This window comes from Erpetoichthys calabaricus, chromosome 9, assembly GCF_900747795.2.
Source record: "Erpetoichthys calabaricus chromosome 9, fErpCal1.3, whole genome shotgun sequence".
NCBI lineage: Eukaryota > Metazoa > Chordata > Cladistia > Polypteriformes > Polypteridae > Erpetoichthys > Erpetoichthys calabaricus.
The window spans coordinates 149,037,816-149,053,949 of NC_041402.2; the positions used below are offsets into that span (position 1 = coordinate 149,037,816).

The window sequence follows — 16,134 nt, forward strand, 5'->3', positions numbered from 1 at the left end:
ATAATTTTATCTTACCTTTTTAAATTTTATGTTACCACTTTCAATTCATTGAGTATCTCCATCCTTTAAAGTGATCGCCGAAATATATTTACAAAAAGTCAGAAAAAATTATAATCTTGCTTTTGAATTGAAGACAGGACTCTTGACTAATGAACGTAGGGGAGAGGTGGGTCTTCAATTCAAAAGCACGACCCAGTGTGAAGGGGCTTCCCACTTGTGGACTACTTTCAATTTCTGGAAGTATTTATTAACAATATTATAAATAAAAATTCATACCCTTTGCATGTTGTAAGCATACAACTGGATAACTTGACATGTGAAATACAGTGTGTGACACAAATAATGTGAAATTTTTTCATGTACATCTATATATATAAAAGTCAATGTGTGTATGTATGTATGTTCCACCATCACTTTCAAACGGCTGGAGCAATTTTCATAAAACTTAGCACACATGTTTCTCATTGGTCGACTAAAAATACTGTAGGGTGAAATCAGCCCTAACACACCCCATTCTGGGTATGGTTGGGGTGATCTTGCAGTCTTGTATGCATGTTATCATCCATTTGATACTCAGAACAACCACCAGAGGGCGAACTGGAGGTGACTGCCAGCATTCTTTATGCTTGAGCACCACCGCGCCCCCGCTGCTTTTGAAATTAAATAGAGTTTAATTTTTGGGACTCATTCTGTCTTTGTGACTCGAACAGCCATGTATATATCTTATATATAAACGTCTATGCATGGAAGTGTGTGTGTCTCTCCGACTCGAAAGTGAGAGGTAGAGTCGGGGTAAGGGCTCCAGCTCCGAGGATATGCAAGTGAGGCCAGCACACCGGCAAAAGCTGCTAATGCACAAACGATGCGAGCATGTCGGCAACACGAATCCTCCTAGGAGAGAGATTCCCAGAGTAGTTCTGACGATTTCAATACTTTCTAGGATCCCGTGCTTTTAACAGCAAGGGCTTACACAGTTAATATATATATATTTATGTATATGTATATAAATCTATATATCCATCCATCCATCCATTATCCAACCCGCTATATCCAAACTACAGAGTCACGTGGATCTGCTGGAGCCAATCCCAGCCAACACAGGGTGCAAGGCAGGAAACAAACCCCAACCCACCACAGGGCTAAATCTGTATATATAAAAGCCAAATACCACTGACTCACTCATCATGAAATTTCCCGAACCATGATGACTTGGGACTTGAAATTTGGAATGTAGGTTATTCTTGGCCTATAGGTACTTGCTAAGAAGCGGTTTTAAAAATTTCGTGGTCCAAGTGTGTTCTGTCTGTATGTTTGTCTGCTTTATGTCTGTCCGCTTTTCATGAGAAAATTACTTAACGGATTTAGATCTGGTTGTTTTCTATAATTTGCTTGAACTTTCCAGTTGATTTTGTGTCTTCTCTCATGTATGTATGTATTTGTGCAAATCCAATAGAGTGGCTGTGGGCCGATAGCAGGGGGCGGGGCTTTCCTCATTCCCTCGCCAGCCTCTTTTCGAGTTACTCTATGTCTTGCCACGTGTTGTAGTGCACCTTGCCTCCACTTAGCTAGCGATGCCTGTTTGTTCAACTCTACGTCTCGCCACGTGTTGGAGTGCACCTTGCCTCCGCTTCAACAGACATTATCATCTACAGATTGTTAAGGAGTAATGTTTGACGTTTTTGAGAGAGAGATCAGAGTTTCGTGTGTTTTAGAGGGTAGCTGCTGATTGCCAGAGATATCATAGGCATGTGCTTTTCTCCCCACGCAGGGAACGCTTTCCCGTCAGAGCTGCACACGATCACATACAGTGCCAACGTCTATTGATTTGTAAAGGTTGTCCTGTTCGATTTTCATGAAACTTGGTACACATGTTTCTCATTGGTTGACTAAAAATACTGTAGGGTGAAATCAACCATAACTGGGTTGGGTGGGGGGTGATCTTGTGGTCTTGTATGCATGTTATCATCCAGTTGACACTCGGAGCGACCACCAGAGGACGAACTGGAGGTGACTGCAAGCATTCTTTATGTATGAGCACCACCGCGCCCCTGTTGCTTTTGAAATTAAATAGAGTTGGCCGGTTCTGAGCATCAACTGGATGATGACATACATACAAGACTGCAAGACAAGCACATTAGTGAGTCTTCATTGTTTGTTAATTTATTTAAATTTTTAAAGCTGTGGGTTTTTCTAATTATATATTTCTCAAACAATAAAAAAAAAACACTTTATTTTTTCCTCCCGGGCAACAGATAGTTTGCTATATTATTTACTGTTGTTCAGCATTGGTCACCACAAGGCTTCTGTACTATTTGGAATGTTCTTCACAAATTGAAATGGGGTTAGGAACATTTTGGTGGAATATTTCTTAAAACACAGTCCTGGTTTTTGCTTATGCCAGGGATATTCTGTTGTAAAAACCTGGATCAAAAAATTTATTTTACTCATTTTCTGCTTCCTGATCATATTTATTATTATTCTATTCAAAGAACAAAACACAATCTGATCAGAAAACATAGCATGTACAGAAGTATGTCCCAAGATAATCCACACAACAAAAATGGGCATTCAGCCCCATCCAACTCAGAGCTTTACTACAGTGTGTAAGACTCCAATCTGTAGTGGATTTTTCTAAATAATTAACTCTTTGAGGGCTGAATATTTTTTCAAAAAACAGTTTCTGAAAAGCAATGGTTTCACACAGAAATCAAGATAAAACGTCTGTTGCTGCATGCTGTGGCTGCCAGTTTGACAAGAATTTGCAGCAAGCTTGCTGCCAAGCTGTCTTCACGTGGCTGAGGCAGCAACAGCAGCGATCGCAGTGCATTGCAATCTAGTTTCTACCTCTTATCATTGTTAAGTGGCACTCCTCCCTGGTGAACATTGCCGTAGGAGTATCAGCTACATGAACCCATTCAACACCATGATTAGCTGAGGACCAGTCAACTGATGCAGGAACCTCACATTCATTTTCGATCACTTGTATCAAAATCGGAGTCCGACAAGTAATAGTCCAGTTCAGAGATAATAGGCAAAACGTTGTCCATGCTGTAGTTTGCTTTATGCAATCACTTTGATCTCTCACCAGATGTCAGTGCCATTTTTGCTGTTGTTTGCGCCTTGCTACTCACACGAGCACAGGAAATCTCGGTCAAACCAATGAAGCTAACTTTCCTTCTAGCAATGAGAGTCCAACTAAAACATAACAGTTGGTTTTTTCACAGTGTACAGTTGACTACCATGGTCCACTCCTCCTTTTGACAAAAGTCGACGTCAGCCCTGAAAGAGTTAAATTGCAAATCAAATAGAAAGTTTCTACACAAGCATGTCGTGCTTGCTTTACAATTATATTAATGTGTTCTTGTTAAATTCTGAGAATAATTCTGAACAAATCCTCATAAAAAAATTGTTTTTTTCTAGTTTGAAATATTATAGTGTATAACATCACTTTCCTAGTGAGTTATAGAGTGTGTATTAGAATAATTTTTCTTGGTTAAATCAATTTTTGTTTGTAATTTTCTTCCTTTTTAGTCACTCTGGTGTGAGTTCAGACTATAGTCTGTCTATCTATCTATCTATCTATCTATCTATCTATCTATCTATCTATCTATCTATCTATCTATCTATCTATCTATCTATCTATCTATCTATCTATCTATCTATCTATTTAAAGAGCATCTTTAAAAAGCCAAATTTCCCCTTGCTGACAAATATAGTGTAGGACTGGGCTATTCAATTTCAAATTCAGCTGGGCCAGGTTTTCAAACCAATAAATTTAGCTGGACCAGACATTTTCAGCAACTGGTAAGCAGCAGATAATGACAATTTTTAAATCAGCACAAATGAATGTATTGTGGTGTGTGGCCGGCTAAATATTCCGGCCCTCACCCCCAGGCCGCTAGGTGGAGCTCTCCCAACAGTGTGGACGTTCCCCGAATTCCAGCAGGGCCTCATGGACTATGTAGTTTATATGCACAGCCCTGCTAGATACCATGGGGACCACCAGGAGTCGCTGTGGGGAGGCTGCCGGACTCTTACTTGCCCTATAACCCGGAGGTGCGTCATGATCACGTGACAAGAGAAAACTACGTGCTTCCAGGTTGAAGAAAGGAGCTTTTTATCCGACCCGGAAGTGTTCATGATCACATGGACAGAAGGGAGAAACACTTCCGGGTCAGGGACTATATAAAGGACTCTGGGAAACCAGTACTCTGAGCTGAGCTGGGAGGAAGGGTGGCAAAGTGTCTGGGAGTGTGGAGGATTGATTATTGTATTGTTTATTGATTAGTTTATGAGTATTGTGGAGTGGAGGGTGCTTTGTGCACTGTATGGTTCAAATAAAAGTAATATCTGGACTTTTACCTGGTGTCTGGAGTCGAGTCAGAGGGTTCAAGAGGACGACAAGGGCCTCAAACTGCGACAGTATTTAAAAACAAGTAATGTTTATTCATTGTTTCCCTTTACATTTGGTCACATCTGACACAGGCAAATCAAAAATGTATTAAAAAAAACAATAAAAAAGCTATAACTGACAGAATCTGAGATAGTAGCCAAACTTTTTTCCCATTTTTGAAATAAAAAAATAAACAATAAACATCTCAAATTGCCTAAAATCAAAAAAGTGCACAATATTAGAAATAACATTTGTTTCCTTTTTGAAATATGAGATCCACCCCCAATTTAAAGGGGTGGTCATGATAGGTCAGGGATTTTTTTTTTTCATAGAACTGTTTCATTCACACGGTTTTAATCCCTCACATGACAGAGGTTAAATTTGAGTTCCACAACAAAGCCTTTCCTTTTGAAATTGTTGTGTCCCCCCCAAAAAAAAAACCTACTTGAGTAAATATTTAAGAGCAAGGCACCACATATGGCGTGAAAGTGGATTGGTACATTTATTTTAATGACAAATGATTCTTTAAAATATCTTTGTACAGAGTTCTTGGGTGTCAAGTAATGAATCATTAATTATAGTTATTACTATTTTTGTACTAAATCTTATTTTCCATGTTTCCTTATTAATAGATCCTGTTGAAGTATTTATTGGTAACAGAACATATAGTGCACACGTCAAAGCGACTGAAGTCACAACTAACAAAGCGTCATTTTTGATATAATTTTAATTACATAATTATGTAATTAATGATATAATGATATAATTTTAATTACTGATTACATCTTGCCTGAAGAAGGGGCCTGAGTTGCCTCGAAAGCTTGCACATTGTAATCTTTTTAGTTAGCCAATAAAAGGTGTCATTTTGCTTGGCATTTCGATATAATTTTAACAAACTTTACTGTCCGCCATCAATCGTAAAGCGACTGTAATACACCTTCAACCTTAAAATGCAGACTTCATCACATTGCTGTGCATGATGAAACAGTGGACAGGCAACTGCTCAAACATGTTTACTGACAGACAGGCCAACATTTTGCATGGAGTATCCATTAAATCAAAAGAGAAATGGTATGTAAAGATGTGTTAACACAAGGAGATCGGTGACAAATCACACCTTAGTGTGCCTTGCCAAATCAGAAGGGACAACTGAATTCCACAGGGCACAGATATACAGTGGTGTGAAAAACTATTTGCCCCCTTCCTGATTTCTTATTGTTTTGCATGTTTGTCACACAAAATGTTTCTGATCATCAAACACATTTAACCATTAGTCAAATATAACACAAGTAAACACAAAATGCAGTTTTTAAATGATGGTGTTTATTATTTAGGGAGAAAAAAAATACAAACCTACATGGCCGTGTGTGAAAAAGTAATTGCCCCCTAGTTAAAAAATAACCTAACTGTGGTGTATCACACCTGAGTTCAATTTCCGTAGCCACCCCCAGGCCTGATTACTGCCACACCTGTTTCAATCAAGAAATCACTTAAATAGGAGCTGCCTGACACAGAGAAGTAGACCAAAAGCACCTCAAAAGATAGACATCATGCCAAGATCCAAAGAAATTCAGGAACAAATGAGAACAGAAGTAATTGAGATCTATCAGTCTGGTAAAGGTTATAAAGCCATTTCTAAAGCTTTGGGACTCCAGTGAACCACAGTGAGAGCCATTATCCACAAATGGCAAAAACATGGAACAGTGGTGAACCTTCCCAGGAGTGGCCGGCCGACCAAAATTACCCCAAGAGCGCAGAGACGACTCATCCGAGAGGTCACAAAAGACCCCAGGACAACGTCTAAAGAACTGCAGGCCTCACTTGCCTCAATTAAGGTCAGTGTTCACGACTCCACCATAAGAAAGAGACTGGGCAAAAACGGCCTGCATGGCAGATGTCCAAGACGCAAACCACTGTTAAGCAAAAAGAACATTAGGGCTCGTCTCAATTTTGCTAAGAAACATTTCAATGATTGCCAAGACTTTTGGGAAAATACCTTGTGGACTGATGAGTCAAAAGTTGAATTTTTTGGAAGGCAAATGTCCCGTTACATCTGGCGTAAAAGGAACACAGCATTTCAGAAAAAGAACATCATACCAACAGTAAAATATGGTGGTAGTACTGTGATGGTCTGGGGTTGTTTTGCTGGTTCAGGACCTGGAAGGCTTGCTGTGATAGATGGAACCATGAATTCTACTGTCTACCAAAAAATCCTGAAGGAGAATGTCCGGCCATCTGTTCGTCAACTCAAGCTGAAGTGATCTTGGGTGCTGCAACAGGACAATGACCCAAAACACACCAGCAAATCCACCTCTGAATGGCTGAAGAAAAACAAAATGAAGACTTTGGAGTGGCCTAGTCAAAGTCCTGACCTGAATCCAATTGAGATGCTATGGCATGACCTTAAAAAGGCGGTTCATGCTAGAAAACCCTCAAATAAAGCTGAATTACAACAATTTTGCAAAGATGAGTGGGCCAAAAATTCCTCCAGAGCGCTGTAAAAGACTCATTGCAAGTTATCGCAAACGCTTGATTGCAGTTATTGCTGCTAAGGGTGGCCCAACCAGTTATTAGGTTCAGGGGGCAATTACTTTTTCACACAGGGCCATGTAGGTTTGGATTTTTTTTTCTCCCTAAATAATAAAAACCACCATTTACAAACTGCATTTTGTGTTTACTTGTGTTATATTTGACTAATGGTTAAATGTGTTTGATGATCAGAAACATTTTGTGTGACAAACATGCAAAAGAATAAGAAATCAGGAAGGGGGCAAATAGTTTTTCACACCACTGTATTCATAACAGGGGACCTATATGATGGGTAGATGAATTTCAAATGTTTTGCATGCCTACTTTTTGTTTTGATGACCAGTTGGGTCATATTCAGCCTTTCTTTCATTATTCTGGCACAAGTGTAAACTGCCTCTCATTGAAATTCACTATTTGGAATATACGGCTGTCCCATATTTTCCCGCACACGTCTCCAAGTCTGATGTCATTTTTGCTGCGACTCCCTTGCACCCAGTGCAGGATATAAATCAGCCTTTATGTGGCTCAAGGATATGCAAGGGGGGGCCCATATCGACACATATGTTAACGGCACATCCGCTTAACAATAAAAAAAAATGGCCTTTTGCATCTTTTACAATATAATTAGTTTAAAGTTTTAATGATTTCATTTCCAACTGGTGACCTAAGTAGAAATGATAACCACCAAAGCTTATTTTTCGTTGCATTTAAGACCATTTTAGTTGCAGTCTAGAGCCCTGGAAGGATAATGGGCTAGGTAAGTCGGAGGTTGCTTCTGGGTCACACATGGCCTGAGGGCCGCCATTTTAATAGGTCTGGTGTAGGATATTTTACATGGCACAATGTTATATCACCTGGCATATCTCTAAAGGTTGTCGTTATTTTCATGTGTACCATGAAGCCATAGACTAAATGCCTATATTGTTAGATTACTGATTTGTAGGACGTTTGCAGTTTCTCTCAGTATTCATACTTCTTTTCTCCACTTATTCTCGTTTCCTACTACTGTAGATCAAGTGGAAATGCTTTCATGTTAAGATAATATATTAATAGGTGACTCTTACCCACATTTGCCATAACAATCACTTCACAATCTTTGCCGTTCCAGCTGGTGTTTCCCATTCAATATATGGTAAACTGAAATCACTCATCATGCTCTCCTGTTGGATGCAATATCCCATATATTTTGTTGCATTTAACAATGTATTAATATTTGAATTGTGATAACTTATTCAGGGATGTGCAAGTGCCCTTTTCTCCCATTAATACCTAATTAATCGACACTGAGCAGAAGCATGTGCCTCCTTTTCTTTACATGAGTGAGAGAAAAAGCAGTGATAAACAATGCACACTGTGAAAGCTAAAGATGCTACTGTTTACTATCTCTCTATTATAATAAAAAAATCCTGGGGCAAGACGAGACTTTTTATTCTGGGACAAGACGTGACTAAAACTTTCACATTCCGTGAGGTGAGACTTTGTGCCAAGAGATTTAACCACACCTGGGGCTGGAAATAAAAGACAAACAGTAGATGACAAAGTAGAACGTCATAAAGAATTCAAAAACGTTGTTGTGATACACATGCGGAGCAGGTTAAAGCTAATGAAAGTACTAAAATTTGAAAGTCTCAAAAAAATGATAGTAAAAAGGAGATTGAATATTATAAGAGCCATTTCCTAGTTACATAAAATTCATAAATGTTTTACTAAAATCTATGGGAGGTTCCTATAACCCCCATAAGTAGAAATTAATTGATACATTCTAGCTATTTCTAACTGCTCTGACTAAACATTATTCTCAGTTAGTGATCAGCCTTGCCGTGTGTAAGGTGTAGAGGGCACATGGTTTTAAACCGTGCCTCTCGTGCCTTTTGAGCATTGCATACCTTGTGTGCGTGTTTTGTGTGCTAAGAAACATGTAAGACAAAGCACTTAATTGAAAGTGCTGCACCGTACATTTAAAGCGTACAGAAGAAGAAGTTAAGAATCTTTTAAGTATAGAAACAACTAAAGTTTCTCAAGAAATGCTAAGTTTAGAGAAGATACATTTTTCTTTTTTTTTGCATTTTATTCTACGTGTGTAACAACTTTTTTCTTTATTCTTGTGTGGATTATTTGCTTTGAATTTTCACTAAATATTTTTAAAACAAACTTTTGGACTGAGAGATTTCTTTCAGCACGCATTTTACCCGTGCTCGAACTCGCCTTACACTCCGACAGCTACAAATATATTGTTCGGATTTAAATTGGCCCTAGTGTGTGCTTGGTGTGTGGGTGTGTTTGTGTGTGTCCTGCGGTGGGTTGGCACCCTGCCCGGGATTGGTTCCTGCCTTGTGCCCTGTGTTGGCTGGGATTGGCTCCAGCAGACCCCCGTGACCCTGTGTTCGGATTCAGCGGGTTAGAAAATGGATGGATGGATGGATTTAAACTTTAAGTCGGAGATTTGTAGATCGTCTAATTTGTGTTGCCATTAGGGAAGAGTACTGAGAAAAGCGCTATATAAATGTAATGATTTTTTCTTCTTATTATTATTAAAAGTAGTGTTTCTTCCCAAGGAAGAGGCGTATCCGCGAGAATTAAAAGATTTGTTGTTTGGTGAAAGTTAAATCCACATATGCGAGCGGCAGAGATGTGGAGTGGCTGGCACGTAGCACAGGCCGGGGGGGTTGGCGAGCGAAGCTAGCAGGGGGGCAAAGCCCCCTAGTCTCATATGAAAATAAATTGTGGTCTGTGGTAATTTTTTATATTAATTTCACAAAACATTGTAGCAAATAAGCCCTTTGTCCACCTCTTGAACCCTCAGGTACCACTCTGAACACCAGGTAAAAGTATAACTAATATTTATTTTATAAATATACTGTGCACCAAGCACCCTCCACTCCACACTCATAAACACTACAATTCTCTTACAATAAACCAATCCTCCACTCCCAGACACTTCGCCACCCTACCTCCCAGCTCAGCTCAACGTCTGGGATTTCCCATCGTCCTTTTATACACCCTGACCCGGAGGTGTTCCCATTCAACAGTCCACAGTTCCTTTTCCCTTCCGGGTCAGGGTAAACAGTCCTTTTCTTCAACCCAGGAGCACGTCGTTTCTTCCTGTCATGTGACCGTGACGTACTCCCGGGTTATAGGGCACATGCGAGCCTACGAGACCCCCTACAGCGACGCCTGGTGGCCCCCAAGGTATCCAGCAGGGCTGTGTATAAAAACTACATAGTCCATGAGGCCCTGCTGGAACTCGGGGCATGTCCACGCTGCTGGGAGAGCTCCTCCTGGCGGCCTGGGGGTGAGGGCCGGAGAAAGAAGCCGGCAATCCACCACAACATATATAATTAATATCTGTGTGCTGATCATACTAGTTTGTATGACGTTATGATACAGAAGGGAGCTATAAATATCTGCATATAAGCCACGCATATTCACTTCGCTTATCATGCTAGTTTTTCTACTTGGTTTGTCATTGTTATCAGCCAATGCCAATTTTTAAAACCTATGATATTTCTAAAATAGCACAGACCATACTATTTTATGTCTGTCAACTCAGGCACATTGCAACCAAGCAAAGCATTGTGAAGCCACAGACATCTGTGAGAATGTGAAGGGCTGATTTGGTTGGGCCTTCAGACTTGGCAATACCTCTCAAGCTCAGCTGGGCCGGGTCTGTCAATGAAGGTATTTCATTTTGCATACACAGCCCCAAAGAATTCTGAGTCTATGTAAAGAGTTTGATGCTAATTTAATATTTACAATACTATTTATATTGCAGACACTCAGTGCCACATTACCTGCACAAACAGCAACATGCGGAATGAAGTTTTTGCAAGCTCAGTCCGGGTAAATCCAAACTCAGAAACCTATGTGGACAACAACTGCTCTCTGAACCTTTGATTCTCTCTCTAGAGAAAAAAATCACTATAACCACTTTGTATTATTTGGTATGTACTGTATCACACACACACATATATATCACATAATACATATTTTTTGCCATAATAATAACTATTATAATGTTGCTGAAGTTGTATGAAACTAAAAAATACAGAAACAAAAGTGAACCCTAATTTGTAAACAGGATTAAAACATAACAAGCTTGTCCTTTCCCTTTCTGAGCCACTGCCCACCAAAGGATCTCTGCACATCACTGCACTCATTCATTAGGAGCTTAAATGTTTTGATTCTTCCACAGGTTGTTATTACTTACTAACTTAATAGACAGTGTTTCAGATGTCTTTCCTTTTTAATTGATCTTTTGAGTTCACTACACAGTGTTACAAGTCTTCTTACCGTAACCTTTTTTTTTCTTGCTTCCAAGATGATTTGTGTTTAGGTTTAAATATTTTAATAGAAAGTTTGTTTCTGCTTACTTATTTTTTTAATTGTGGCATAGTTTTCATTAGGTTAGGGTTATTTATCTTTCAATGTTTGTGCACTTTTACAAACACCATAAAATCTAGTATTTGTACTTTATTATTGTGCCTAAAGCCTATCTTACCAGTGCATGAGGTGTTTTTGGTACTTACCCAGCAATTAGGAGTTTTCTCAGCCTCTTTCCATATCTTAACAAATTATTTCTTTAACTTAGCTGAGAACTGTATTTACACTTTTTATTTTTTTTACAAAAAAAACACTAATTTGCATGTGTCAAATATTTTTACAGCCTCATCTAAAATATATGTGTGCAAGCTAATAAAAATATTAGCTGTTGTGAGCACCATGGGAATTCTGAGTGGACTAGCAGTGGGAGTCTGGCTTTTAGGTAAGAAAACCTATTTTTGTCTTCTGTTTGAGTATTGGTCATTTGAACTTACAATAACTTTTACCCCTTTCAAATGTATTGAAAAGATGAAAAGTGGAAGATTATTAGTATAAATGTCAAATTTAAAAAATGTCAGTAAATGTCAATTAGTAAAAGCACATTCCTAGACAAAATAAATAAGTGGGGAGAAGTCCTCAGCTAAACACGTTTTTCAATTAAACATATGTGATACCACTATTTACTCACAGAGAGGTGTTTGCACCACATATTTGTTTAATATTTTTATCAATTAATTAAATATCTTCAGTGAATATACACTAGTAGTTAATTAAAAGAGTATCAGGATTTGTACAGTGATTTAATCTGTTTACACATTGTAAGAGATAATCCATCTTGGTTGTTAAAGAGATAATCTTCATGACTAAAACTTTGTATTATAGTAACATCAATCCAGATACACATTGGTTTAGGATGTCGTCCTTTGGACTACATACATAGTGATTGAGGGTTTGGCACTACAGCTTCAGAGAAACAGGCTCAGTGGTAACTGGATGGAATTTGCGTATTCTCCCCATGTACCCATAAATTCTCACTGGGTACCAATTTTTCCTCTCATATCCCATGCTGCATTACCTGGCCCCACACTAGTGTAGTTGCTTATGTGCATGATGGATGGATGGATGGATTCTTGTCTGATCTATGGGTGGCCCCTGACATAAACCTTATTACATTGCCTAAGGCAGGCTTTCACTTTCCCTTGTTCCTGCATTGGAAGATGGGATGAAGAAAACAAATAGATGGATGGGTGGACTTTTTAATTTCAATGTTTAAACAAAATCTAGCTATCCTTTCAAAAGTAATACATAAATAAAACATTTATCTAGACAGACAATGACTTATACGTTTATAAAACATCAAAGTTGATTGCATTTTTTGACGATAGAACTTATGTATAGTTAACTCACTTTGCATATGAAACTCTTGACAGGCCTTAGACCTTCCGAAGATGCTGCCCTTTATTCTAAACCTTTTAGCCTCACCTTGTCTTCAGTATTTCTTTATGGTGTTTGGCATTCTTTATAGATAGCTACAAGATAAATTAAAAAACTGTAAAACTAGGAATATCTAACTCATTTTTCTACCATGTACCAATAAATGGTCAATCAAACAAACAAAAGGCTAATAATAAAAATATAAATTATCTGTGGCCAGGAAGCAGTAGGAGTGTAACGGACCATGTGTACTGAAAACTTAAACCACATTTTTTTGCCGTTTATTATTATTGTCGGTTAAGTTCACATATGTAATTATACTTTAAAATAACATTGACAAACAAGAAGAGACTATTCAGGCCATCATTCCTGTTTGTTTAGCTAATAACTAAGCTGTCCCAATATCTCATCCAGATACTTCTTAAAGCTTCAACTACATGTCTTGGGTGATTTTCACAGATTTCCGCAAATCTTTGAGTAAAAAAGTACTTCCTAGCTTCGGTCCTAAATGCACTTACTTTCCACTGTTGTCCTCAAGTGCGTCTTTCACTGATATGTTGAGAGAATTTGGCTGAATCTACAGTACTTATCAATGCCTTAGAGAATTCTGACTCATTCCCCATACAGTCCCTAGTCTTCTTGAGACTAAACAGGTTTAATTCTCTTAGGTTGCTGAAGTAGGACATGTTCTCAAGTCCTGGGATGCACTTGGTTGCTCTCCTCTGCAAAGCCTCAAATGCTGTTATGTCTTACTTGTAGTTTAGAGCCTAGAACTGCACACCATACTCCAGAAGCGGTCTCACTAGAGTATTGTGGGCAGTTCTGGACACCACACACAGAAAGAACATAACATAGATGATACTATCTCATTGGACAGTAATTTCACATAAGGAAAAATATATTGACAAGATTTTTCAACACTATACATGGTGTTAGTAAATAAATTTTAACAATGTATTCTGTGAATAATATTTTACATACAAACACAAAAATAAGGTATGTTAGGGTGAGAAGTTAAAGGGAAGAATGTAGCACAGTCAAATTAAAATAGTATATAGTCCAATTGAAAAATTAAGGTAATGAAAAACCTTTATATGTTTAACATTAACTGTATTTATCAATGTATTTTAGTCAGTGCCTATAATGTCAGTATTTTACCTGGAATACTGTAGAATGTTTGTATCTTTGGTGTTCATTTGGTAAACTTCAACTTTGTTACATTCTAATTTAACATCAAACAAGCACAGGAATTGTTTAAAAATAAGGCAATTTAGTCCTTAGGCACTGCACACCCTGCTTTAGCAGAATAACTGGGTTTCCAAAAATCCTGCTAATTTAAAAATACGTTTTTCAAATATATGACATTTAAGGTTTTTTTCCCAGTCTGACCTATACTTTTTCTAGGATATATAACAGTAAGAATGACAGTGATAATGTCAAACTTTGCTCAAAATGTAGTCTGTGGTAATTATAGTTTAAAGCTTGTTATTATTTGAAAAGGTAGTCTTACTAGCATGTTACAATTAAACCACAAAATGACAGAGGTTGCTTTTGTTTAACTACAGTTTGAGCCGTGTCTACACCCACGCACCTCTCCAAAAATGCCTTTGTGTTTACTGTGAATCTAATAGCAGGTGTCATAAATGACAGCACATCCCCTGCTATTTCCCCCAACTCTGTTATTTAATCACTTAAATTTATACTGTTATACTTTTCACTTATCATAAAATGGTCAAGCCAGCTTCCAGTTTCTTATCTTATTTAATTGTGAGCTGGATTACAGTTGTATTTTTTTACAATCCGTCACACATCGTTGGCTTATCTTAGAAAATTTTAAATAATTGGTACATTTTATGCCCTGCTAAAAGCAATATTTTATGGCATTAAAATATTATCTTAAGGGCCCACCATAAACGTATTATTAAAGCTAATAGAAGGTTTAAGACTGAAAAATAGCACTTGCTATTGCTATTTGTTATTCTTACCTTGCAAATGAGTACAATTATTAGATAATAAAAAATCTTAAAAGGGGCATTTTATAGAAAGTATAATTTTACAAAGAAACTGAGATGTGAATACAATATAAATTAAACTATGCATTACATGCACGTGACAATGCAGTACATAATTTTCTTTATTTGTCTGAGCAGGTGGTAGACATTCATTGTTTGATGCCTTTTGGTGGTTGGCAACACTAAACTGATTGGAGATCAAAAACTGAGTTTTTTTCTTTTTTTTTAAGGGAAAACAAGTACATTTGATCTAACAAAAGAATCCAGCTAGAGCAGGGGCCCCCAACTCTGGTCCTGGAGGGCTACGGTGGCCACAGGTTTTCATTTTAACCCTTTTCTTAATTAGTGACCTGTTTTTACTGTTAATTAACTTCTTTAGAATTCATTTTAATTGACTTGTTTTTTTAAGATTTGTTCCCTTTAATTTCGTCATCCTTCCTCTGAATTGCTTCTTTTCTTTCCTTAAATGGCACCCAAACAGAAATGAAATGTGAAGTGAGGGAGCCAACAGAAGACCAACTAAGTCAGGGCCTGAATCTCCAGCCAATTTCACTGCAACCAGTTGCTTAATTAGGCTCTGAGTCTTGTCGTTAATTAAACCCGCTCTTTAATTCCATGGCTTGTTGCTGCTCTCATTTTGTAATAGCATATACAGTGGAACCTCGGTTTGCGAGTAACTTGGTTTACGAGTGTTTTGCAAGATGAGCAAAAATTTTTAATAAATTTTGACTTGATAAACGAGCAAGGTCTTGCAGTATGAGCAGTATGTATACTCTTTGTCTGATGAGCGTCACAACTGAGCTGATGGTTCTTCTCTCTCTCGCTGCGAGATTGTGGGCAATTGTCTCCTATTCTCCGTCTGAGTCGGCGTGCTTCACTCATAGTAAACGTCCGTACGAGCGTATACTGTTTACTGCAGCATTAGCATTGTCACTGTGTTTACGCGCGCGCGCGTGTGTGTATGTTTGTGTGTGCACGCGCGCGCGCTCGTGTGTGTGTGTGTGTGTGTGTGCTCGCGTGCGTGTGTGCTGTAACGTGCGAGTCCCCGTCTTGCACACTAAAACACAAAGCTGAGTCTCAGTACTTCAGCAACACCAGCTTTATTCAGCTTGAAACAGACACAGCAGTCAGGCAGGGCCCTGTGCATTTATAATGTTCCTTGTTCTTTGTATCACCCATCGATAGCAGGCACTTATAGCATGTCCGCGATCTTTTCGGATTCACTTTTACAGCGAACTGCTACAGCGCTGGGAGACTGCGATTGCTTTGGGACACTCTTCCGCGTGTCGTCCCGTTGGGTGCAATCCCACAAGAGTTTAGAAACTCACTCACACTAGCCATGATTCTTTTCAAAGGTAATTTGTTTTATGTATTTTTACTTTATATTTTGTATTAATCATTTTTATATGAATACAGTAATCCCTCCTCCAATAAGAAAATCCGCGA

The 16,134-nt window shown here is 38.3% G+C and overlaps 1 protein-coding gene across 1 annotated transcript in view; it reads left to right on the forward strand.

The window, feature by feature from the left end:
• LOC114657662 (transmembrane protease serine 5) overlaps window positions 1-16,134 on the forward strand; it is a 117,421-nt gene that overhangs the window by 13,219 nt on the left and 88,068 nt on the right. Inside the window, 1 exon segment of the mRNA XM_051932279.1 lies at window positions 11,586-11,684. Within this exon segment, the coding sequence (XP_051788239.1) occupies window positions 11,586-11,684 (99 nt within the window).